This window comes from Saccopteryx bilineata, chromosome 4 (assembly GCF_036850765.1).
Source record: "Saccopteryx bilineata isolate mSacBil1 chromosome 4, mSacBil1_pri_phased_curated, whole genome shotgun sequence".
In the NCBI taxonomy this organism is placed as follows: domain Eukaryota; kingdom Metazoa; phylum Chordata; class Mammalia; order Chiroptera; family Emballonuridae; genus Saccopteryx; species Saccopteryx bilineata.
In genome coordinates, this window is record NC_089493.1 from 159,110,276 (window position 1) to 159,135,381 (window position 25,106).

General features: G+C 40.9%; 1 protein-coding gene across 1 annotated transcript; it reads right to left on the reverse strand.

The window, feature by feature from the left end:
- Window positions 1–3,939: 3,939 nt before the first annotated feature.
- Window positions 3,940–25,106, reverse strand: SKP1 (S-phase kinase associated protein 1). The gene is made up of 6 exons (XM_066272470.1): window positions 24,943–25,106; window positions 21,479–21,575; window positions 12,165–12,238; window positions 7,477–7,620; window positions 5,486–5,626; window positions 3,940–4,815 (listed from the first exon to the last, which is right to left on the reverse strand). Exons 2-6 carry the CDS (start codon window positions 21,573–21,575, stop codon window positions 4,780–4,782), a joined length of 492 nt encoding a protein of 163 aa, XP_066128567.1. The 5' UTR covers window positions 24,943–25,106; the 3' UTR covers window positions 3,940–4,779.

The following is a 25,106-nucleotide window of genomic DNA, read 5'->3' on the forward strand; positions in this document are numbered from 1 at the left end:
GCAACCAAAGTATAAATAAAAAGAGAGATTTAACTATAGTAAGTTGTTTTATAAAGATTTATTCTGCCAAACAGCAAAAATCCGACATAAAGTACTTGGTAAGTAATTATTATTATATGCTTTAACTTGCTGTAACTCTGCTTTATAAATTTTATAAAGTTACTTCCCTACTTTATAAATCACCATTACTGTGGAACCAGTGGGTGGTTAGAAATTTTTACTAACAGAGATACAAAAGTGGGCAGTAGGTATAAAAAGGTTGACTACCCCTGTTACAGATCTTGCTTAGTTCCAGCAGCTGGTGTGTTTGAATAATTATAGAATAAATTGTGGCTATAATGTCACTCAAGCATCTGTAACTTAAAGGGAAGCCTTTGTGACTCTTTGGAAAAATATAAAAATTGTAAAGCTGTGTATCTACTTTGTGTGTTGTTAAAGGGAGATTTATGAAGGCAAGCTCATAAAATACACAGGCATGTTTCAGGACATTGCGTGTTCAGTTCCACAGTATCATAATAAAGTGAGTATTGCAATAAAGCAAGTCTGTCTTTTTTTTTGGTGGAGGATCTTGCCTTCAATTTGTGAAACTTGTATCGTTAAGTACTATAAAGTGAAATTTAAGAAAACAAGGCCTGCTGTACAACCACTTCAAAAGAGGTAACTTGCTTTTACAATTTAAAAATTATTAGAAACTATCTGAGGGGCCACATCTTTTGCCCATGACAATGTTAGAAAAAATAAGGGGTACAGTTTATTTTTTGATCACAAGTGACACAATGAAAAGCTGAAAAAGCCAAAGGACTGTCACAGAGGGAGTCTTCACCATCAACAGCACCACGCTGCAGGTAGCTCCTATTTCCAACCTATCCAGGCCATCTAGGCAATAAGAGGCAGAGGCAGGACTCCAGCCTCACAGTACAACTTCATTGCCAAAGCATTAGTTCAGAAAAGTTGAAATGAGAGAATAGGCAGGGTGTACCTTTGAAGACATGTTTGGCTACTATGGGAAAGGGCAACTCACTTTCCCTGGATAAAATGAGAACCTGGAAAACTCTTTCTGGACATATTAAAAAAAACAGCATATAGCAGGGAAGAGGGAAAAGGGAAGGGGGAAGAGTAAGTACTGCAGCCAGCTTGAAGGGCCTCTTAATACCATGCCAAATATTTATTTGGGTATACAATATCTATAAATGGCCTGTTTATTCTTTTTTCCCTATTTTTCTATTTTTTTTTTTTATTTTTGTGACAGAAAGAGAAAGAGGGACAGATAGGGACAAACAGGAAGGGAAAGAGATGAGAAACATCAATTCTTCTTTGCTTGTTCCTTAGTTGTTCACTGATTTTCTCATATATGCTTTGACTAGGGGGCTACAGTAGAGCGAGTAGCCCCTTGCTCAAGCCAGCGACCCCACGCTCAAGCTGAATGAGCCTGTGCTCAAGCTGGTGACCTCAAAGTTTCAGAGCTGGGTCCTCTGCATTCCAGTCCGACGCTCTATCCAGTGCCACCACCTGGTCAGGCTGGCCTGTTTATTCTTGGATGAGCTGTCAGATCTATATTAAACATGAGAATTTATCAGACCTTTTTGTTTAAAGGCTAGGGCCATAGTCAACACAAAGTCAGAAAGAGAACAAAAATTTAAAGTATTACATTGTCCACTCAATCCCCCCCCCCTTTTTTAATGTTTACTGGTTTGAGAGAGAGATAGAAACATCAATCTGTTCCTGTATGTATCCTGACTAGGGATCAAACCCACAACCTCTGTTCTTCAGGACAATGCTCTTACCAACCGAGCTATCTGGCCTGGGCTGTCTACTCAATCTTATCAGAAAGCTCCCAGTGTCCTTTACAGTGAAATTATTTAGTCCTATAATTCTAACAATTTTGGAGGATTACACAGATCAAGAACTAATAGTGCCTGACCAGGTGGTGGCGCAGTGGATAGAGCATCAGACTGGGATGCCGAGAACCCAGGTTTGAGACCCCCAGGTCACCAGCTTGAGCATGGGCTCATCTGGTTTGAGCAGAAGCTCACCAGCTTGGACCCAAGGTCGCTGGCTTGAGCAAGAAGTTACTCGGTCTGCTGAAGGCCCGCGGTCAAGGCACATATGAGAAGGCAATCAATGAACAACTAAGGTGTCAGAATACACAACAAAAAACTAATGATTGATGCTTCTCATCTCCCCATTCCTGTCTCTCTAAAAAAAAAAAAAAAAAAAAAAAAGTAATAGGCTTGTGTTTCCTAGAAGCTGATGCTTAGTTTCCAAATTAAACATAATATATGCTAATATCTTGGACTTTCAGTAAAGGTTTACATTTATCATGATATTGCTAGGATATACTTGGGGTGGTTAAGATTTTTGTAAGAGTTGACCATTATAGTGGGAATTAGCAGATGAGACACTACAGCCAGTATGAACTCTGCTACCTTACCCACAAAAACCAGAATAGAAAACAAGCTTACTTCCTGAGAGTAAAGGGAATCAAGGATCCAGCAGCAGTAGTCTAGGGGTTGGCAATTTTTTTTGGGTAAAAGGCCAGAAAGTATACATATTAGGCTTTTGGTCAGGTACAGTCTCTGTGTATATTTTTAAACAATCCTTTTAAAAATGTAAAAATAATTTTTAACGCACAGACTGCAAAACAGGCTGTGAGCTGGATTTCACCCACACACAGGCTGCAGTCTGCTAGCTCTGGTACAGTCAACAAATGGGGAGTCATGCGATATAGCATATGGGACTATATTAAATAAAGTGATTTGGGGCAGATAAGAGGTGAAGTAGAGGCAAACTGCTGTCAATAATCTAAGCAAGAAGAGCTCAGAGAAAACATGAAGTAAACATGTACAATAAGGCTACATGTGAATACAGATGATGGGAAAGGAAGAAAAAAGGAAACAGGAAGAAAGGAAAAATTTGTGAGCCATATCAAATGATCAGGAAAACCTCATTCTGCTGCAGGGGTTAGAAGGTAACAATGCCAATGCAGTTTTGTGTGACTGACTACACCACTTAAGAACTGAAACTGCCTGACCAGTGGTGGTACAGTGGATACAGTGTCAACCTGGGAGGCAGAGGTTGCCAGTTTAAAACCCTGAAGTTGCTAGCTTGAGCTTGTTAGATTCAGGGAGTACTGACATGCTGGGGCTGCCAAGGTCCCTGTGACGCTGAGAACAAAGAGTTCAGCAACATCCTGCATTGAGTCAGAGACCCTTATCAGAAGTTTATGTTTGAAATTCTCCACTGAGTAATACCGCCCCTGTAACTGCGCACAACCTCCCTAGCTAATGATTAACAGCCACATCAGCTTCTGTATGAACCGCTTGCTTGCTACGCTATAAAAACCCCTAGACTGTAGGCGCTCGATGTGACTCTGGTGACTGCCACCTGAGCTCACCCCTGCGCAGGTTTGTTTGTTTTTTCTTTTTCTCTTGGCCATAAAACTTTGTCTGAAACTCTCCAAACGTCTCCAGTGTTTGTTTTACCCGGCGAGTGCAACAAGCTCAGGCTCATTGGCTTGAATACAGGATCATCGACATGATTCCAGGGTCACTAGCTTGCTGGCTTGAGCAAGGGGTCACTGGCTCAGCTGGGCCACCCCACCCCCACCCCATCAAGGCACATATGAGAAGCAATCAATAAATAACTAAAGTAAAACAACTATGAGTTAGTACTTCTCATCTCTCTCCTCCCTCTCCCACTTCCTGTCTCTAAAAAAAAAAAAAAAACCCAAAAAACTGAAACACTGGCTCCACCAACCCTTCAATGACATTAGAAGAGACAAAAGTCCATCAGAACTCTTACTGTTATGTAAGCAGCCTATAGTGAGCCAGGGCTGCTTATAAGTCTTTTCCAGCTAAACAACAGTACATACATTTAACTCATGTAATATACTAAGTGAAGAGACTCATTTAAGTACACAAAAACAAATTACTTACTACCTACTATGCAACTTACTTTTTATTGAAAGTATCTTGCATTCATAATGGATGTTTTCTGGGTTTTGCCACACGTTTTAACGTTAAAGGTTAAAATTTTTCACATGCAAGTAGTGTGAATAGTTTTCTTCATATGAGATCACTGTTATAAAAAGATGACATACCACAAGGGTTGTCTTTTGTCATTGAAGACCTAACAACTACCTAGTTATATTCCCCCAAAACCACAAACTGAGTCTCTAGCCAACATATGCAAAGCTGAAAAGATTAAAAATGCAAAAAACAAGTCCTCAGATCCAATTAAGGGAGCCCTGCTACATATGAGCTAATCAATACCAGTGGTACTCCTTGATTCCAGGAAGCTGGAAGAAATCCTAATAACCACAACTCAGAACATTTACTTAAAGTAGCCCTTTTTCCAGCTTCCAATTCATGAATAAAGATAATATATTGTTATTTCTATTTCAGAAAACTTTTACAAGTTTTTATTTACAATGCCAACTTTTATGAGGTCACTAAACTAAATAAAGTTAATTGAAAAAAAAACTAGGCAGAAATCACTTTACAAAGAGGGAAAGCCCAAAATGCCACTTTCTATAGAGAACCCACAATTCAGTTTTATTCAGAGCAAAGAAAAAAACTTTTGATCATACTGGAAGAAACTCAGCCATAGGTTTGGAATCTGTACCCAAACTACACATGCAATGAAGACAATATTCTGCTAATACAATGGATTTGCTGCTGCATTTGTCTACTGTTTGTCTAATATTAACAATTATAAACAGAGCAGTGCAACTAGTATTTGGAACAATCCTTACAGTGTTACAGTGTCAGGCACAACATTTCACTTTTCTTCACACCACTGGTTCTCTTTGCGTACCTAGAAGAGATGGATATAAGGACGTACTTTAACTTAAGTAATTTTTCTTAATACTACCAAATAATCTGTGAGATGGGTCAGAAAAAAACGGATAAAAAACTGGAGAAACACCAGGTTAACAGTAAACTTCCTAGTCACCCTTCTTTTCCTCCTTAGGTTTTTATTCTGCCCTGCTGAAGTTATCAAAAAAGCAAAGGTAATGGACAATTAGAGCTTCAGTCACCAGAGCTAATGCAGCAAATTCAAATAACTCTATTCACCTTATTTCACCTTGTAGCTATGTCACCAAAATCATTCTGATCTATTCATTTCTTCATCATTCACTAAGCTTCTCTAAAGTAACCTAGTATCCAACCAACACTAGGGGCCTGCTTTTCTGAAGTCGCTTATGGCTTATATGTAAGGTCCCAGGTGCAAAAACTGGTATTAGTAACTGCTAAGGAGTAAGTATCAAAGAGCACGTTTGGTTGAAAAGTAACTGTTCTTCTATTTATAAAAAAGCAGTGTCATTCAAGTACTTCTACTCATTTTAGGACACAGAAGGAACCTATCATCCCTCAAATAAAAGTCAAGACTCCTTGATACAGACACTTCTTTTCCTGGCATGTTATGGGTTTTATGATTCTCTTTTAAAAAGCATGTGATCAAGAACAAATTGTGGACTACCTACCTGGGCTTCCTCTTCCTCAGTAAAGTCATTTTTGATATTGAAGGTCTTGCGAATCTCCTCAGGAGTTTTCCCCTTGATCATGTTGGCAACAGTCTTGCATGTAACATCAAGCAAACCTTTGATGTCTAAATAGTTTGCAGCCTGTAAAGTGATTGTTATTTTCATTAAAGTATATTTAATATTTTAAACTAAATCCAAACTTAGTGGATCTAATTAAGATTAAAATGCTAGTTAAATTTAGGAAATTAAGTGGAAAACAGTAAGACAGACAAGTTTTGTGAAAGATTATTTGTACATCCCCTTCAACTGTGTAACCTGGTGCTGCCTCCAGTAAACTACATACACTACAAACTACCTCAAATGTTAACCGCACACACAAGAGCCACATCAAATCTTTTTTTTTTCCCACCAGTACTTTTTTTATTATTATTCATTTCAGAGTGGGGAGAGAGGGGGGGGGGAAGGAGAGACAGAGAGAGAGAAGGGAGAGAGGAGCTGGAAGCATCAACTCCCATATGTGCCTTGACCAGGCAAGCCCAGGGTTTCGAACCGGCGACCTCAGCATTTCCAGGTCGACGCTTTATCCACTGCGCCACCACAGGTCAGGCATCCACATCAAATCTTGACAAAACATTTAAAGAATTCAAATATAGTCAGGCATAGCATTATATTTTCTTGATTTTCTAAAAGAATCAGCTTTTGGTTTCTTTGATTTTCTCTACTGTTTTCCCATTTTCTATTGATTTCTGCACAATAGAAAACATTTCCTTTTTCTTTGAGATAATTTCATCTTTTGCTAGTTTCTTAAGGTAAAAAGTTTAGATTACTGATCTGAGACTTCTTTTCCAATGTAGGTGTTTTAATGCTATCAATTTCCCTGTAATACAACAGCTGCACCTCACAGATTTTCACACGTTGTGTTTCATTTCCATTCAGTTCAAAATACTTTCTAATTTTCCTTTTGATTTCTTCTTTGACTCATGGGTTACTGAAAAGTACGTTAATTTTCAAATAGTTGCAGATTTTCCAGATAGCGTTCTGTTACTGAATTCTAATTTAATTCCACTGTGATCAGAACACACAAGTTGTGTGACTTTAATTCTTCCAAATTTGAGACTATTTTATGGCTCAGAACATGTCTACCTTGATGATAAATACATACAAGCAATCCCTCAGTTATGAACAAGACTATGTTCTGTAGGCTTGTTAAGTTGAATTTGTAATTTGAAACAGGTATATTTACGTATTAAATGCAACTCAGATGTTTGTCTTTAACATATATTTATTTTTACCTTTCTGTGCACATAAATACTTAAACATTTTCAAACCTATCTTGTTCGTAACCCAGGGGACTACTTGTAGTATGTATTCTGCTGTCTTTAGATGTAATATTCTATAATGTCAATTAGGACAAGTTTATCAACAGTGTTATTCAAGTCTTCTATATCCTTACTAATTTCTCTATTGTTTTACCAATTATTTAGAAACAGGCATGGAAATATCCAACTATGATTGTAGATTTGTCTATTATCCTTTGAGGTCTACTGGTTTTAACTTTTTGGAAGTTCTGCATTTAGGCAGATAAATGTTTTAGAATTGTTATGCCCTCAATAATAGACTGATTCCATTATCATTGTACAACGACCCTCTTTAATCCTGGTAATATTCTTTGTCCAGAACACAGTTACTCTAGTTTCCTTTTGATTAATGTTAGCATAATATATATCTCCCCCTTCCCACTTTCAACCTAAGGTGTCTTTATATTTGTTTTTTTAGACAGCATAGCTGAGCCTTACGTTTTAACCCAATGTGACAATCTCTACCCTTTAATTGTACTGTTTAGACCATTTACATTTAATGTGATTATTGATATGTAGATTTGAATTCAGTCATAAAATTCAGTATCAATTAATTTAACAAATTTAACTCTGTAAGAACTGCTAAAGGCTCTGAATTAGAGATTAATTTTATTTTATTCATTAAAAACATACCAGAATAAGTTCAAAAAGTGTTCCTTGGTCAACTTTCAGGAATTCTTGGTCCCATACAGGAATATCATCTGTTCGCTTTTCTTTGTTCTCATCATCCTCAGGAGGAGGAGGATCATCCTTGTGGTGAGTGCACCACTGAATGACCTACAACAGAAACATAAATTTGTTCCTCTGTGGCATTTTGTCACAAGGTCATCATTCCACTGCTGGGCAAGGTTATTTCTATACTGGGCTAAGAACTACCTAGAAGTTGACTTGATAATAAAGTTAGTAGCCAAGCTTGAAAAGCAAAAATGAACCTTGAGTAATCTTCACAACTTTAAAAAGGTGGAAGATCTTAGGTAACAATAAATCTGCAGACAGATTACTATCCTTGACCACATAAAAAATCCTCTATGCAAAAAAATATATAAAGTCACACAGGACATGCCTGACCAGGCAGTGAGTGGCACAGTGGCTAGATCGTCAACCTGGAATGCTGAGGACCCAGGTTTGAAACCTCCAAGTTGCGGCATGAGAAAGCAATGAACAACTAAAGTGCCACAACTACAAGTGGATGCTTCCCATCTTTCTCCCTTCCTGTCTCTGTCTCACTCACTCATGAATGAATGAATAAATAAAAATAAAGTCACAAAGGATAAGGACTGGAAAATACCTCCAACATGTACAACCAGCAATGAATTACCCTAGAATACAAAATCTTAAAAATCACTACAGAGTGCTCTCTCCTTCCTTGAAGCATCCCCGTGCTTTCTGCCTTTCACTCCTCTTTTCCCTGCCAACCTGCCCACAGCACATGTTCCTTGCCTCTCAGTTTCCCCTAAGCTCTAAGGGTCCCCATGAGACTTGCAAAGAGGGAAGCAATGGGTGGTGGTTGCTCATCCTGAGATAACCCCTGAACCTATCTCCAAGGCCCCCATTTTTCTGACTTTTTAGTGGGCTCATTTCTTTCCCATATTTCTAGAGAACCAAAGTAGGCCCGCCTAGGCTCTCTCCTGTTGCTTCTTTTATCCTAGGCCCTTGTTTCACTGTCCCAAGTTCTGCAAAGAGAGTAGTCCCTTCTGAGTGTATTCCTGTCCGGCCAATACATCCTTGCTTTACTTGCTGCAGAGTAAACACTACAAATAAATAAAGATATGAACAGGTCATTCACAAAAAAATCTGAATAGTGAGCCCTGGTTTGTGGCACAGTGAATACAGCATTGTCCCAAAGTGTAGAGGTTGTTGGTTCAATCCGCACCAGGGCACATTCCTGTTTTTTTCTCTCTCTGTCCCTCTTTCCCTTGCTGTCTAAAACCAATAAATAAAAAAAATAAAGTGTAGCACCAAAATGCTGCATCATTACAAAAATTATTTCATAGCATAACACTGGTGGAAAAAAATTGGCAGAGCCAAGAAATTATACTGCCAGGATGCAAAAAAGGGAAAGAGGTATTTCTAGAAGGAAAAACCATGCATAAGGTGCTTTAATGAAATAAATAATAGCTTTTAAGAAGTCTAGTTGTATAACAAAAACAGAAATTAGTACTTACTTATGTAGGCATTAAAAAATTCTTTAAAGGGGCCTTGGCTGGTTGGCTCAGTGGTAAAGCGTTGGCCTGGTGTGTGGAAGTCCCAGGTTTAATTCCTGGTCAGGGCATACAGGAGAAGCGCCAATCTGCTTTTCCACCCTTCCCCTTCTCCCTTCCCTTCTCTCTCTCTCTCTTCCCCCCCTCTCTTCCCCTCCCGCAGCCAAGGCTCCATTGGAGCGAAGTTGGCCCAGGCACTGAGGATGGCTCCATGGCCTCTGCCTTAGGCCCTTGAATGGCTCCATTGCAACTGGAGCAACACCCCAGATGCGCAAAGCATCACCCCCTAGTGGGCATGCAGGGTGGATCCTGGTCAGGCACATGCGGGAGTCTATCTTTCTGCCTCCCCGCTTCTTACTTCAGAAAAATACAAAAAAAAAAAATATTTAAAGGATATGTAAAAAATTACTGTTGATCATTACTTACGGAGGTTTTGGTCAGATAAGAGACAAGATTTTATCATGTATTTTTAGTTTTTGGATCATGTGATTACTTAATACACTTAAGTTTAAATATTCACAAGTAATAATGCAAATAAGTTTAAAAAAATCTTATCCTCAAAAGTGGCCCTATGTCCCCCAGCCCATCAGCTCTGATCTCTACACTACCTCTTTGCTTGTTCACTATGCTCTAGCCACCTCAAAAGTAGGGCATGCTCTTGTCATATAGTCAATAGTCAATGCACTTACTCCCACTGTCCAGAATTCTTTTCCCCCACACTGTTAATCTTTGTTCAAAGATCATCTTCTCAGTAAGGCATTTCCTATCTTTATTTTCAAATACCAACCCACTTATTATCTAGTGCTTTTCCATCTGACATATTTCTTATGTGGCATGTTTTCCCCAATACCTAAAAGTTCCTTTTAGAAGCATTTTACATTAGTATAAAATAAAATGTTAATTGCAAGACAATACACAGGAGCCAGAAAGGAGATCTAACTAAATAAAATATAAAGCTTCTAAGCCACAAAATACTATGAATTGACATAACACAGACAGAAACTCTATATAAATAACTCCTATAAAAAGCCCACCAGACTATAAAATGAACCTTGAAAACATAATATAAACCAGACACAAAAGAACAAATATTATATAATCCCATTTATATGAGGTGCCCAGAATAGTCTAATTCAGAGATAGAAAATAGAATAGTGGTTACAAGGGGCTTGAAGGGAGGACAGAATAGAGAAATTGTTTCAGTTTTGGATGAAGAAAAGATGTCTAGAACATATTCAGTTTTGGAGCTGGTTAAAGGTGATGATTGTATAACAATGTTAATGTACTTTATGCCACTGAATTGTTCACCTAAAAAAATTTTATAAACTTTAGGTTATGTATTTTATCACTTTTTTTTGTGACAGAGAGAGGGACAGATAGGGAGAGAGATGAGAAGCATCAATTCTTCACTGCAGCTCCTTAGTTGTTCATTGATTGCTTTCTTGTATGTGCCTTGACTGGACAGCTACAGCAGAGTGAGTGAACCCTTGGTCAAGCCAGCGACCTTGGGCTTTAAGCCAGCTACGTTTGGGCTCAAGTCAGATGAGCCCGTGCTCAAGCCGGCAACCTCAGGGTTTCAAGCCTGGATCCTCTGTGTTCCAGTCCAATACTCTCTATCCACTGCACCACCACCTGGTCAGGCTATCACCATTTTTTAAATGCCCATTAGAAAGGTGAGCAAAGGAAAATAGACAATGTAGAAAATATAAATGACAAAAACATATGTAAAAATATTCAAGCTTAGAGAAGAATCACTTTTTAACCAGTCTAGGGCAACTAAAAAGCCAATTTAATAGCCAATTGAGGTAAAAGTATGGAAACATACAAAATGTACTAACTACATCTTGCACCAGGGTCAAGAGAAAGCATAAGAGGACACTGCACATGATTAGTGACCTTTAAAAAAATCCTTTAAGAGGCCCTGGCCAGTGGATCAGTGGATAGATCATTGGCCTGGCATATGAACGTCCTGGGTTCAATTCTGGGTCAGGGAAGTCTGGAGTAGCGACCATCTGCTTCTTTCTTTTTCCTTCTCCCCCTTCTCTCCCCCTCTTTCCCTCCCACAGCCAGTGGCTCAATTAGTTCAAGCATGGCCCCAGGCGCCGAAGATAGCTCCACTGCAGTGCATCAGCCTCAAGCACTAAGAATAGCTTGGTACTCAAGCACTGGCCCCAGATGAGGTTGCTGAGTAGATTATGTTTGGGGTACATACGGGAGTCTGTCTCACTGTCTCCCTTTCTCTCACTTGAAAAAAATCCCTTAGAAAGGGGCTGACTGGAGTAAACCATTCACTTTTCTAATCCTTGCTAGTTTCTCTCCCCCATGTGGAAACTGGCTGCTGTTTTTTGCAGGTAAGAATACAATTTTGGCTCTGTTACAGAGCTATGTGCCCTGAAACACTAAATTCCTATTCAATGTGAATAGCCATTTATGCTTGGACACAAAGTAAGATTATCAACCGAGAAAACAAAAACAAAAACAAAAGTGAATCTTTTATTCTCAAGCTCCTTTTGAGGCATACCCATTCAATGGACAAACAATACAAAAATTTGCTAATCATAATACTGTTATATTTAAGTAATTTAAATGTGTTAAGCCTGACCCAGCGGTGGTGCAGTGGATATAGAGCGTCAGACTGGGACGCGGAACCCTGGGTACAAGACCCTGAGGTCGCCAGCTTGAGCGCGGGCTCATTGGGCTTGAGCAAGGCTCACCAGCTTGAGCCCAAGGTCGCTGGCTTGAGCAAGGGGTCACTCGGTCTGCTGTAGCCTCCCCCGCTCAAGGCACATATGAGAAATCAATCAATGGACAACTAAGGAACCACAATGAAGAATTGATATTTCTCATCCCTCTCCCTTCCTGTCTGTCTGTCCCTCTCTCTGACTGTCTCTACCACAAAAAAATAAATAAAAAATATGTGTTAATGAAAAGGCTAGGCAGCTCAAATATTCACAAGGCCTGGTTAAATAAACTAAAATAAATATTTAGAGAGTCATACCATGGTTTTCTTTTTTATAAAAGAAAGCTATCTCAGTATCAATATAGAAAGATCACCAAAATATTGTGAAATGAGAAAAGAAAAATGAAAAAAATATACAAGTGTGTAGTTTGCTAGCTTACCTTTTTTAATATTGCTGCATTAACATTTGGTAGAGGAACTGGATCATCATCGCCTTCATCATCCATTCCCAAATCTAACAAAACCAGAAGAGTGCCATTATTTCCTAATTTCACTATAACATTTATACCAAACCAGGCTATTTCTCGAAGTAACCTGTGTGACAACTTGTCTGATAAGAACAGTTCCTGTAACAGCATTTAAAATTGGTTGTTCTGCCCTGGCCAGATAACTCAGTAAGTAAGAGCATCATGTGAAGTGCAGAGGTTGCCGGTTTGATCCCCAGTTAGGGAACATACAGAAACAGGTTGATGTTCCTATCTCTCTCTCCCCTTCTTCTCTGGCTAAAAATCAGTAAATAAACATAAGAAATAAAATAAAATTGGTGGTTCCTAACAAGAAGTCCATGAACCACCCAAAACTAAAATGCTGTGACAAATAAAGGATTATAAAGAATTCTTAAGTAGGAGGAAAATGACTTAGTAAGTGTGACTGGGATGACTGGGCAGCCATTTAAATAAAGCCAAACCCTTATCTTTCCTCTAAATACTACTCTTTCCAGATGGACTGCATTTATAAAAATAAAACAAGTAACAGAACCTCACATAACACACACAATAAATTATGCAGCCACTGACAAAAACAAGGCAGGCAGCTTCATACATTCTGGTATAATTTCAAGTTTTAAAAACAAGGAATAAAAAGATACACGTGGCCCTGGCCAGCTTGCTCAACGGATAGTGCCGGCCCGGTGCGCAGAAGTCAGGTTTGATCTCCAGCCAGGGCACACGTGAGAAACGTCCATCTACTTCTCTTCCTCTTCCTCTCTCCCTTCTCTCTCTTTCCCTCTTGCAGCCAGTGGCTCAGCTGGTCTGAGCATTGGCCTCAGGTGCTGAGGGATAGCTCCACTGATTCGAGCATCAGTCCCAGATGGAGGTTGTCAGGTGGATCCTGGTAGGGGCACATGTGGGGGTCTGTCTCTCTATTCCCCCCTCCTCTCACTTAATAAAAAAAGATACGTTACCTGGATAAAAAATGAGAATATATTTATATTTAAAATATCTCCATAAGGATACATAAGGAACTGTTAAAAATATTATGTCTAGGGAAGTTAATGAGAATTTGGGTTGAGTGATTCAGTTTCAAGGTCATACATCTTGCACACATTACCTATAATTTTGAATTTATAAGCTCTTATAAAAAGGTCTAACTTCCAGACTCTCAAAATGGTTGGTACAAAAGAGGAAGTTGCACAGAAGAAAGATATCCCAGAAGAAACTAGAGAAACAAAAACTTACAGCCCAGACTAAATTCAACATAAAATAAATAGTAATAAAACTAAAAGCTGAGGGGATAACTGCAGTGCTCTGCAGTGTTGCCTAGATGGGATAAGGTTGCAGGTTCTATCCCTGCAACTAGGTGAAGCCAAAGGATTCTGTGCATGTCTCTCTCCCTTCCTCTAATAAAAAACAATTTAAACAAATAAAAGTAAAAGCACAAAATGGTTGGCAAAGTCCACAGATAAAACTTAACATAAAAATTCATGTTACTTAAAGGTTCTATATATTTTTCAAACCAAATGGGTCTGTCCTTTGGTTTCTAGAAGACTAAGAAAAGCTGCCAAAGAAAAGTTATTTCATAGTAGCACATACCAAGATTAGAGGCCAAAAACTACTACAGTAGCCTGACCAGGTGGTGGCGCAGTGGATAGAGCATCGGACTGAGATGCGGAGGACCCAGGTTTGAGACCCCGAGGTCGCCAGTTTGAGTGCGGGCTCATCTGGTTTGAGCAAAAGCTCACCAGCTTGGACCCAAGGTCGCTGGCTCGAGAAAGGGGTTACTCGATCTGCTGAAGGCCCGCGGTCAAGGCACATATAAGAAAGCAATCAATGAACAACTAAGGTGTCGCAACGTGCAATGAAAAACTAATGATTGGCCCTGGCCAGTTGGCTCAGTGGTAGAGCATTGTCCTGGCGTGCAGGAGTCCCGGGTTCGATTCCAGGCCAAGGCACACGGGAGAAGGGCCCATCTGCTTCTCCACCCCTCCCCCTCTCCTTCCTCTCTGTTCTCTCTTCCCCTCCCTCAGCCAAGGTTCCGTTGTAGCAAAGTTGGCCCAGGCGCTGAGGATGGCTCTGGTTGCAACAGAGCAACGCCCCAGATAGGCACAGCATCGCCCCCTGGTGGGCATGCTGGGTGGATCCCGGTCGGGAGCATGCGGGAGTCTGTCTGACTGCCTCCCCGTTTCAAACTTCAGGAAAAAAAAAGAAAAAGGAAAAAAAATAGAAAAACTAATGATTGATGCTTCTCATCTCCGTTCCCGTCTGTCTGTCCCTGTCTATCCCTCTCTCTCTATATATAAAAAAATTACTACAGTACTATACTGGTGTACCAGAGTATCATTTATGCTGACATGGCCAGTGTTGAACCAAACATTTGACTCCCTGATATATCCAGGTGCTGTCCTAGGCAGTTGAGAGGCAGCAATGAATACCAGACAGGAGGAATTATTGCAATTTTAGAGTAGATCAGGATATCTCACAGAGAAGATATCATTTTATTATAACTTTAAAGGAGGAGAGAACACCTACAGAAAGGAAATGGCAAATGCAAAGGCCTTCTAAGGGGAGAGTCTGGCATGTTCTAAAAACACTAAGGTATCTAGTGTTGCTAGAGCAGGGCTGGCAAGGATGAAAGGAACAGATGAGATGTATGAATAGGGGACTGATAGAAATAGGGCCTTCTGCATTTTGGCTACTGTATTGGAAAGAGACCACGGAGAGCTGAGGGAAAAGAGGGAAACCAATTATGGGGCAAGCAATATGGCACAAAGTGGTGGCTTAAACAAGATTTATAGCCACGGAAGAAGAAATGGTGTAATTTAGTATGTATTTTGAAGGTAGAGGCAATAGAGCTTGCCAACAGATGCGAAATAGAATGTAAAAGGAGTCAGAGAAGACTAAGGTTTAAGACATGATGAATTGCCATTAATTGATATGGGAAAGGGTGTCAAGAACTGTGATTCTGAAGGGCAGAGAATCAAGAACACTACTTTCAGCCTGACCTGTGGTGGCGCAGTGGTGAGGGCATCAACCTGGAATGCTGAAGTCACTGGTTGGAAACCCCAGGCTTGCCTGGTCACAGCACATTTGAGAAGCAACTATGAATTGATGCCCCCCACCCCTGCCTTTCTCTCTCTCTTCCCCCCTCTTTAAAACCAATAAAAACAATCTTTTAAAAAAAACTCTTACTTTCATAGGTTTGAGATATTAATTAGATATGTAAGGGTAGACCAAGAGGTTAAAATATGCAAGTCTAAAAATCAAAAAAAGAGATCTTAACTGTAGGTAAGCGTGGGAATTAGTGTACAGATGGCTTATAACACTATGAAACTGGATGAGCTGACCAAGGGAATCAATCAGTAGAGATGCAGCGAAGAGGTACAATGATTAAGTATGCCCTGAAGAACTTCAGGCTTTAAAGACAGGGAGATAGAAGGCTATGGGAGAGGTACTAGTAAGTACAGTATCCTGGAAGCCAAATGCAGAAGAGAATGATCAACCGTCAAATGCTGTCAATAAGTCTAGATGAGAAATGAAACAGATGATGCACTTGATATAATATGGAGGTAACTGAGCTTAACAAGTAGTCCCAGTGGAGTACAGATTCAAAAAGTATCTTATTTTCCTAAATGGGTTAGAGTTATTCATCTCCCTGCTCCTTCTTCCCACCAATGTCTTTCCCTGATCCCATCTCTGCCCTGAGTAAAACTGTAAAATGATAATAACCCAATTTGGATCAAGCCACATACTCTATTCCTGAACTAATATAAAATAGTTTTAGTCAAAGGGAAGAAAAAAAAAGTTTTAATATGTAAAATACTTGTGTTTGGGAAATTAAGATTTAGAGAAAATAATATAAAAGACCATCTTGTTTAAATCCAATGTCCTTTGGAAGAAGAGTTACGTCACATTAAAAATAAGGGACTTAAGGTTGTAAAGAATTCCTTCTCTAGCATTTAAACTAAGGATTTGCAAAATTTTTTGCTTTTAGACTGAATGTACAAGTAGCAATAGTCATTTCTTTAAGATATTTAGTTTCAAGGACTCCTGAAAGACACCTGTATCCTGATACCACACCCTGTACTTGAACAAATCAGTCAATCCACATGTATCCAAGCCAAGATTTTCACTTCTGATTGTCCTGTGATTAGAAGGTTTTATTTTTGTTTCCTAAGTCACAAAAAGCCCATAACTAGAAACACTACAGATGCAAAACAAGGAAAGCATTAAGTCACTGAACTCTATCGACTCTAGTCCTCACAAGCCTAGAATTCTATATAAACCACTGTAAGAGCCAAATGCTATGGAGGAAAAAAATTATTTAACTGTTGCTATCATTCCACTTGATTCAGTGATCAAAGTTAGTGTGAAAAACCTTCAAAGAGCCCTATGTTTTCACACTGGCAAACAATTCCTTGAAGCTGCACAAGACAGATTAGTGTGCCAGGCACCAACAATGATGAAATAAAAAAAACTTTCATTGCCAAAGCAAGTATTCAAGCAGCAACTGTGGTATCAGTTTCTATATTTTCTAGATAAAGCTTTATTCACCTGCCTTTAGGGACACTTGGATGGCTTTCATACTCTTTTATTAGTGACCATACCATAGTTCTTCATTCAATAGGTACTTGGTGGCCTGACCAGGAGGTGGCGCAGTGGATAGAGCGTCTGACTGGGATGCAGAGGACCCACGTTCGAGACCCCAAGGTCACCAGCTTGAGCGCGGGCTCATCTGGTTTGAGCAAAAGTTTACCAGCTTGGACCCAAGGTTGCTGACTCGAGCAAGGGGTTACTCGGCCTGCTGAAGGCCCATGGTCAAGGCACATATGAGAAAGCAATCAATGAACAACTAAGGTGTCGCAATGCGCAACGAAAAACTAATGATTGATGCTTCTCATCTCTCCATTCCTGTCTGTCCCTCTCTCTGACTCTCTTTGCCTGTTAAAAAAAAAAAAAAGAAGTGGGAGACATTCAACAAATGAATGAGATAGACTCAAGATACAGAAAATCTCCCTGGCCAGGTAGCTGGTTAGAGCCTTGTGGGAATAGGCCAAGGTTGTGGTTCCATCCTGTGTCAGGGAACCATACAGGAATAAACCAATGAATGCATAAATAACAACAAACATCAATAGGTACTTGATGAACAGTGACTATGGGATGTACCAAGGGATTTACAACTTAATGGAAATGATCTATGTAAGTTACCAGGATATGGGAATGTAAGTGCCACATGATTGGTATCAATGACAAAAAATAATTATATATTCAGCTTACTAGCAAGCAGAAGTCACATTCTAAGAAAACTGAAGACACACCCTCTGCAATTCAGCTTCTGCCTCTACCACACATAATACCTGCTGTTAGAAGTCCTCTAACTTATTAATTGTGAAGTCCTAAGTGACCAGTCTACAGATAGGAATCAACTAATCATTCTGGTCACCTCAAAATGCTACCCACTTACTTTGGTTTCCACAAATCCTATTTTTTTGCTGATTCTCCACTTCTGACTACTTTTTTTTGTTTGTTTGTATTTTTCCGAAGTTGGAAACGGGGAGGCAGTCAGACAGACTCCCACATACGCATGACCGGGATCCACCCAGCATGCCCACTAGGGGCGATGCTCCACCCATCTGGGGCGTTGCTCTGTTGCAACCAGAGCCATTCTAGCGCCTGAGGCAGAGGCCATAGAGCCATCCTCAGCGCCTGGGCCAACTCTGCTCCAATGGAGCCTTGGCTGTGGGAGGGGAAGAGAGAGGCAGAGAGGAAGGAGAGGGGGAGGAATGAAGCAGATGGGCACTTCTCCTGTGTGCCCTGGCCAGGAATTGAACCCAGGACTCCTGCACACCAGGCCGACGCTCTAGCACTGAGCCAACCGGCCAGGGCCTCCACTTCTGACTTCTATACTCCTGCCAACCTCATTTACTCACACAGATAGTCTCATATACTCTCATAACCCACCATACAAAGTAAGTCTGCTTATCTCCAGAAGCCTACAACTCAGACACCAAGATCTACACACTTAACTGCCTATAAATTGTTACCAAGATTACTGAAGGAATTTCAAACACACATAACACGTTCAAGCTCAAAGCCATTTTCCTTTCATTCCTCTCAATCCCGTTCTTCAGCTCTACCAACTATATATCACAATCTCACCCCACTCCAAAAACCCCCAACTATGGCTTTTCTACCCTGGGAGAAGTGCCTGGCAGGGTTCCTTTCTTCCTTTCAATAAAGCCTGTGACTCTGGTCTTTCGGACTCCCATGGATTCCAACATTTGGTGCCGAAACCCGGGACAGGGTACTAACTGCCTGGACGATCCCTCTTTGCCATTCAAACTTACAACCAGGGAAGCAATGGGCAGCGGCAGCTCGTCCCGGGCTTACTCCTTGATTCTGTTTGGACGTGAAATTGTGGGCTGATTGGCCGGCAGTCTAACCCTGTCCTGAACCCCTGCTGGACCAGAAGGTAAGGAGTTTCTCCCTTCCCCTTCCCCGGTTGGCCTCTAAATTTCTCTCTAAAAACACCCCTTTCTGGTCAGACGGTTTTCTCTGACACGCCTCACGTTTTGAGGGGTTTGACTTTCAGTCTCAGTGGACTGCACGGAAGACTAGGCGCCTAGCCAAACCTCTCCACTCTCTCGGACTTCTCGTCCTCGGAGCTCCCTGACAGGTGGTGACGACCTCTATCAGGGACGACTCCCCCACATGGAGATTCTCTCCTCTTGGGACAGTGACAAAAGGCGGGGACGCCCCCTCTTGCTCCCGTCTTCACTATGGGCTCTTCAGTCTAAGCCTTCCGACCAGACACCTCTAGGATGTCTCATAAAAATCTTCACCAAACTTGGTCTCTCAGACCTCAAACTGAAGAAATTAATCTTCTTCTCTAACACGGCATGGCCTCAGTACAGACTAGTCACTAGACCAGGGGTCCCCAAACTATGGCCCGCGGGCCGTATGCGGCCCATGACGGCCTTTTACCCGGCCCCCGTCGCACTTACGGGGATTCAGCTGGTTCCCTGATTCATTTCAATTGTAAGCGCTCTGGCGCTTACAATTGAAATAATGCGCCCGCCGCTATAAAGGAACTGTCTTTCCTGTATTGCGCTCGGTGCTCACTGTCCTACCTAGATGATCACGTCGCGACGTTGTAGCGCGCGACGTGCGTATCTAGGCCTGACAGACTGAAGACCGAGGTGCCGGGTCCACAGCGCGGCAGCGGCTGCAGCACTAGGTAAGTATATTTTTTATTTTTTTTTTAATTGGATTTTAAAAATGGACCTACATTGTGGGCAGAGACCTGAACCTACATGGGAGGCAGAGACCTGGACCTACATGGGGGGGAAGAGACCTGGACCTATATGGGGACAAAGGGCATGGACCTAAATAGGGGGCAGAGGGCATGGACCTATGTTGGGCAGATAAATGTATTATGCTCACTTTGTTAAAGAGGCCGTTGCCCAGGTGATATTAATGTATGTTAAGAACTGTTGTAGCCTGGGGCTTGGTTTTGGGATTAAGCCTTTCTCACCCTTTTTGATGTGGGGTGGTACAATCCAATCATGCCTCAGAGGTGATTTTGTATTAGAGACTACCCTATTTTGTATATTGGATTAAAGGTTGTGAAGCTACACTATAAAATGGGGGCAGAACGGGACTTGGCTCTTGGTTCCTGAGATTATCATTAGAAGAGAGAGCAGAGGAGAGCAGAGAAAGGCCATGTGGAGGAGGCCAGGAGAAGCAGCCAAGATGGTGGAGTGCTGAGTGAGATGCCAGTTTGTGTAGAGTTTGTATTTGGGATAAGGAAGGAGACGGGGAACAGAGGTGAATAAGTCTGGTGAGCTAGAAACCTTTGATTCTAGGAAACTCGGATAAGTCAGTGGCTTTGTGAGCACTGAATGTGACTGGGTTTTGGAGCCCAGTGTGTATGTTTTTACTTGCCCGCCGGGTGCAAGCTAAATTAAAGACTATGGCCCACCCAAAAAAAAAAACAAAAAACAAACCAACTAAAAAACTTCGATTTTACTTTTCTCTAACACATTCTACCTCAGAATGATCTCCCAAACATCCTATTTATACTAGATATGAAATATCCCACTAGGACTACACACTGGAGTCTCTCCACAAGTCTGAAGAATAGCATCAGCCAAGTTAGTCCCATACCATCCCTTGGCACACAACTTTATTAATTATGCCACGTAACAATTTGACTTGTTTGGTGTCTGCCTCCCTCCCTGGTTTAAAAATCCTTCAAAGGCAAAGACCATTTCTCACTTACCCTCTTTTCACTAGAACAATAGTCGGCAAACTCATTAGTCAACAGAGCCAAATAACAATGGTACGATTGATGAAAGCCAAATTTTTTAAACTTAAACTATATAGATAGGTACATTATCAACTTAATTAGGGTACTCCTAAGCTGACCAGAGAGCTGCACTGAAGGGGCCAAAGAGACGCATGTGGCTCGTGAGCTGCGGTTTGCGGACCACTGCACTAGAATACGGCTAATGCTTGGCACATAACTTCTCTTCACTTTAAGTATCTAAAAGCCACAGATCTTCCCTACATAGATACATTTGATGTTTAAGAACTAAAGAACATCTTTACTAAGTTTTTGTTCACCAACTCTAGAAACTGATTTGTATACAGATTTGTATGTCTCCATACAAATCTAGCCCACTGGTAATACTAAGAAGAGATCTACCCTAACTAGTAAGTTTCAAAATGTTTCAGAACCTGTTATTTCTTCTTTGCTGTGCTGCACAGATACTTTGCAGCAGTTTCAAAGGAATGACAAAAAAGACAAAAGAAAAAAAACAAATAGTAAAAAAAAAAAAGCTGATGGTCTGTGGTCTGCTCAGTTTACAATCTACTCAGTTTACTCCCTCTGTTGAAACAAGGCGCTCTATTTAGTTACCTCATAGAAGGGATCTTTTTCAAAGGCTTTAATTTTTTGTCATTAGAAACTGAACCTAAATTTACTTAAAACAGAAATTGGACATTTCAACGTTAGCTTATGGTCTTATTTATTTATTAAGGAAAAACAAACCCCATTAATTCAGACAATGCAGAAAGGACGACCTGTATCAGAAAAACATAGTTAATAATTTAAATGTAAAAAAAATGTAAACTTGACCCCTTCATACTCTTGAGCCCTTTGACAGATTGTTACTTGTATAAATTCGATATTCACAGGTTATTTCAAACCACTTATTTTCCCCCCTTTCCCCTGGATCCAAGTTTTTAAATAAACTTACCTTCTAACATGGTCTTGATAGTCACAGACTGTTTAGCAATTTCAACATCGACTTCAAATATCTCTCCATCAGAACTCTGCAATTTAATTGAGGGCATCTAAAAAAAATGCATTATATTAAATTTGAAATATAAGAGATATTAGTTCTATAAAACATTTCATCAACTACAGTCTGTTACAAACAAACCCTCTATACTTTATTAACTATAAAATCCTAAGGACCTGTAGTTTATAGCCCTATAAAACTCTGAGTGGACAATCACAGGCTAACACACAAGTGTTCATACAAAATTTTTTCAAAGTATAAATCATAGGATCAGAAGCTTTTAAGGTCTGCCCTACTGAACTCATTACTGGCATATAAACTTAAGTTATATGCCATACTTTTTTTTTTTTAATCTTTTTTTAAAAAATATTTTATTTATTGATTTTTAGAGAGAGGGGAGAGAGAAAGAGAGAGAGAGAGGGAGAGAAAGGGGAGGAGCAGGAAGCATCAACTCCCATATGTGCCTTGACCAGGCAAGCCCAGGGTTTCAAACCGGCAACCTCAGTGTTCCAGGTCGACGCCTTATCCCACTGCGCCACCACAGGTCAGGCCTATATGCCATACTTTTGATGCAAACTTATTTAAATAAGATAGTTTTCCCCTAGTGAGACTTACCAGTGAAAAAATGAGTTCAGACCCAAAGAGTGGATCAGGACATATTTATGCATGATCACGTAACAATCAAAGATCTAAGGATGGCCTGACCAGGCGGTGGCGCAGTGGATAGAGTGTCAGACTGGGATGTGGAAGGACCCAGGTTCAAGACCCCGAGTTCACCAGCTTGAGCACGGGCTCACCTGGCTTGAGCAAAATCTCACCAGCTTGGACCCAGGGTCGCTGGCTCGAGCAAGGGGTTATTCGGTCTGCTGAAAGCCCGCAGTCAAGGCACATATGAGAAAGCAATCAATGAACAACTAAGGTGTCGCAACGAAAAACTGATGATTGATGCTTCTCATCTCTCTCTGTTCCTGTCTGTCTGTCCCTATCTATCCCTCTCTCTGACTCTCTCTCTGTCCCTGTAAAGAAAAAAAAAAAAAAAAAAAAAAAAAAAAATCTAAGGATGGGCAGATGTCAATCTAATTCCCTAAGCCAAATAAGAAACTGAAACTGCAGAGTTCTTTTTATCGTTTATTACTGAGTGTCCAAGTTTGAGATCTTTTGCCAAAATCCTCACAGTATAACCTATTACTTGCTTCAAAAAACTTATTAACTCAGATTAATTATGAGTCAGGAAAAAAAATACCTCATACATACAAGTTAATTAAGCAAAAGGATGTGACTGAACTCTGGCAAAAAAAAACCCCAAAAAACAAACCTTTAAAATTAAACATTCTAAACCAGCAATTTCTTAGCAATCTTCTCGTGGGGAGAGAGGGTTTAGGGAAGGGAGGGAAGGGCAGCAATACCTCACTATAAATATTAACTCAAGACCTCTTCCAATTTCGAGTATAGATTTTTAAAGGTCCCATGCTTCTGAGAAACTCATAATATTGTGATGTCACTATTAACTTGAAAGTGGAGAATTTGGCATTTAAAACATCCATTGCAACAATTTTAGGTTTAAAGACTTACGACTCATTTAAATGTTAAAATATTCATGCAGCTTTTTCCAGACAATTATCTCCAAACCCCAAACAATAGGAAAAATTGAAGCAAAAAGGTAAGGGTATGTTTTAAAACCAAGCACTGAAATATCCTGCCATCACTGACCCAGGGTTGTAAAGAATCAAATTTCACTTTTCAGTTCACAAATATGTCTGCTTCTCAATGTTGCTCTGCACTTGCCAATAATGCAGAGAGCCCAGGGCAGAGGACCTTCCCTGTGACAAGGCAGTAACAAAAGGTATCTCCAAAAGAAGTATTTGAATGTGAGTGCAACTTTTAATTACAAAATATTCTATGTTCTTTTTATGTTCCATAGTACTAGAATAAACATAGAATCACAAGTCCGGCAATGCAATTGATAAAATTACTTTTAAGCAAAGTGACTATTTCATATTTCTTTAAAATAACTCAATAAATAGCAAGATCTGCTTAGTCATAGTCAAATTCGTGTATTAGATTACTCTTAAGGGAGTTGAGGTCTTATTAAATAGCAGGGAGTCAATCAGCTCATCTGTAATTCGATGTATTTTGTAATCCTAAACTTAATATTCAAAGAGAACTTTTTTTAGTGTTATACAATTGGAATTCGGTGCAAAATTTTTAGATAATAATGGATTAAATTTTGCTCTGACATGCTTCCAAGACCATTCCTTCAGTTCTTTAGGCTCCTGTAGTTAGAATTTATTTTTTTTTTTTAATTTTTTTTTTATTCATTTTAAAGAGTGGGGAGAGAGAGAGAGAGAGAGAGAGAGAGAGAGAGAGAGAGAGAAGGGGGAGGAGCAGGAAGCATCAACTCCCATATGTGCCTTGACCAGGCAAGCCAGGGTTTTGAACCGGCAACCTCAGTGTTTCCAGGTTGACGCTTTATCCACTGCGCCACCACAGGTCAGGCTCCTGTAGTTAGAATTTAAATCACTCTCCATGACTGGCATGATGTGGGTTCTAACAACATCATAAGGGGAAGAAAATGTTTTAAGTGACCCGAAATTCTGACACCTTTCATTGGGCAGAGGGGGTAAGTCTGCATTGCTCTACAACAAAGACACCTCCTATTGCGACGCTAGATTTAAAAAAAAAATTCATGACCTAGTCTCCATTAAAAAGTGAACCAAATCAGGTGAACGTTCTACCTCTTTTTAAAAGCCAGACACCTTAAGTTTTACAGAGTTAGGGTTCCTCAAAGTCACACCCCATGACTACAGTACCTGCTATTACAAGTTGTTTTACCAACTGCAGGCTGTGACAAATTAACAGAAATATTCAAAAGCAGCTGGCGACTATTTGCTCAGCTGGCGAAAGAATCGGTGACTAGTGACGCCAGAGACAGAGGAAAGAAAGGACCAACGCTCCCAGACCATCACCGCCACGCTCCCTCAGACACCAAAACACAAACACACACCAACGCTCACGACAGCCATGGGACCTCCATTAAAAACCCCGCCGCCATCCCCACCAGGAGTCCCCGAGGCCGGCAAGCTCAACACCAAGGGAGGTCTCGGGTCGCAGCCTGGGCCTTGCAGCGGAGCTCCGCGCCGGCTGATGCTCGTCCCAAGGAGACAAGGCCCAATCCCGGGCTCGGCTCGCACCTTCTCCCGGCCGCCCATGGGGCTTCGTGAAGACGCGCGGCCGAAAGAGGCCTCGCCGAGTGGAGGAGCAGAATGGGAGAACGGCGTCTGAAACGGGCTGCCTCGGGCCTGAGGGAAGGCCAGGCCCAGGTACCTCCCGCCTCAGGCGGACCGAAGCCGCAACAGTGCGACCATTAGCTAGCAACCAGCGGCGCCACCGCCTCTTCAGCTCTGTCGGCGACTACTCACCGTGCTCGGTCTCAAGAAGAGAGCGGGCCGGAGGCTGACGAAAGCGGAGCAGTCCGCAGACACAACAGAAGAAGGTGGGAAACAAGGCCACTTAACAACAGCGCGGCGCGGCGTCGGCCTTTATATGAGCGGCGCAGGCGTCGAGGACCCGGGCCCCGTGGCGT

Coding starts and splice junctions, on each gene's coding strand:
- SKP1 (XM_066272470.1), bottom strand. CDS start 21,575: ATGCCCTCAATTAAATTGCAGAGTTCTGATGGAGAGATATTTGAAGTC. Junction 7,621..12,164: donor ATGCAGCAATATTAAAAAAG/GTAAGCTAGCAA, acceptor TTTCTGTTGTAG/GTCATTCAGTGGTGCACTCA. Junction 5,627..7,476: donor CACTTTTTGAACTTATTCTG/GTATGTTTTTAA, acceptor ATCACTTTACAG/GCTGCAAACTATTTAGACAT.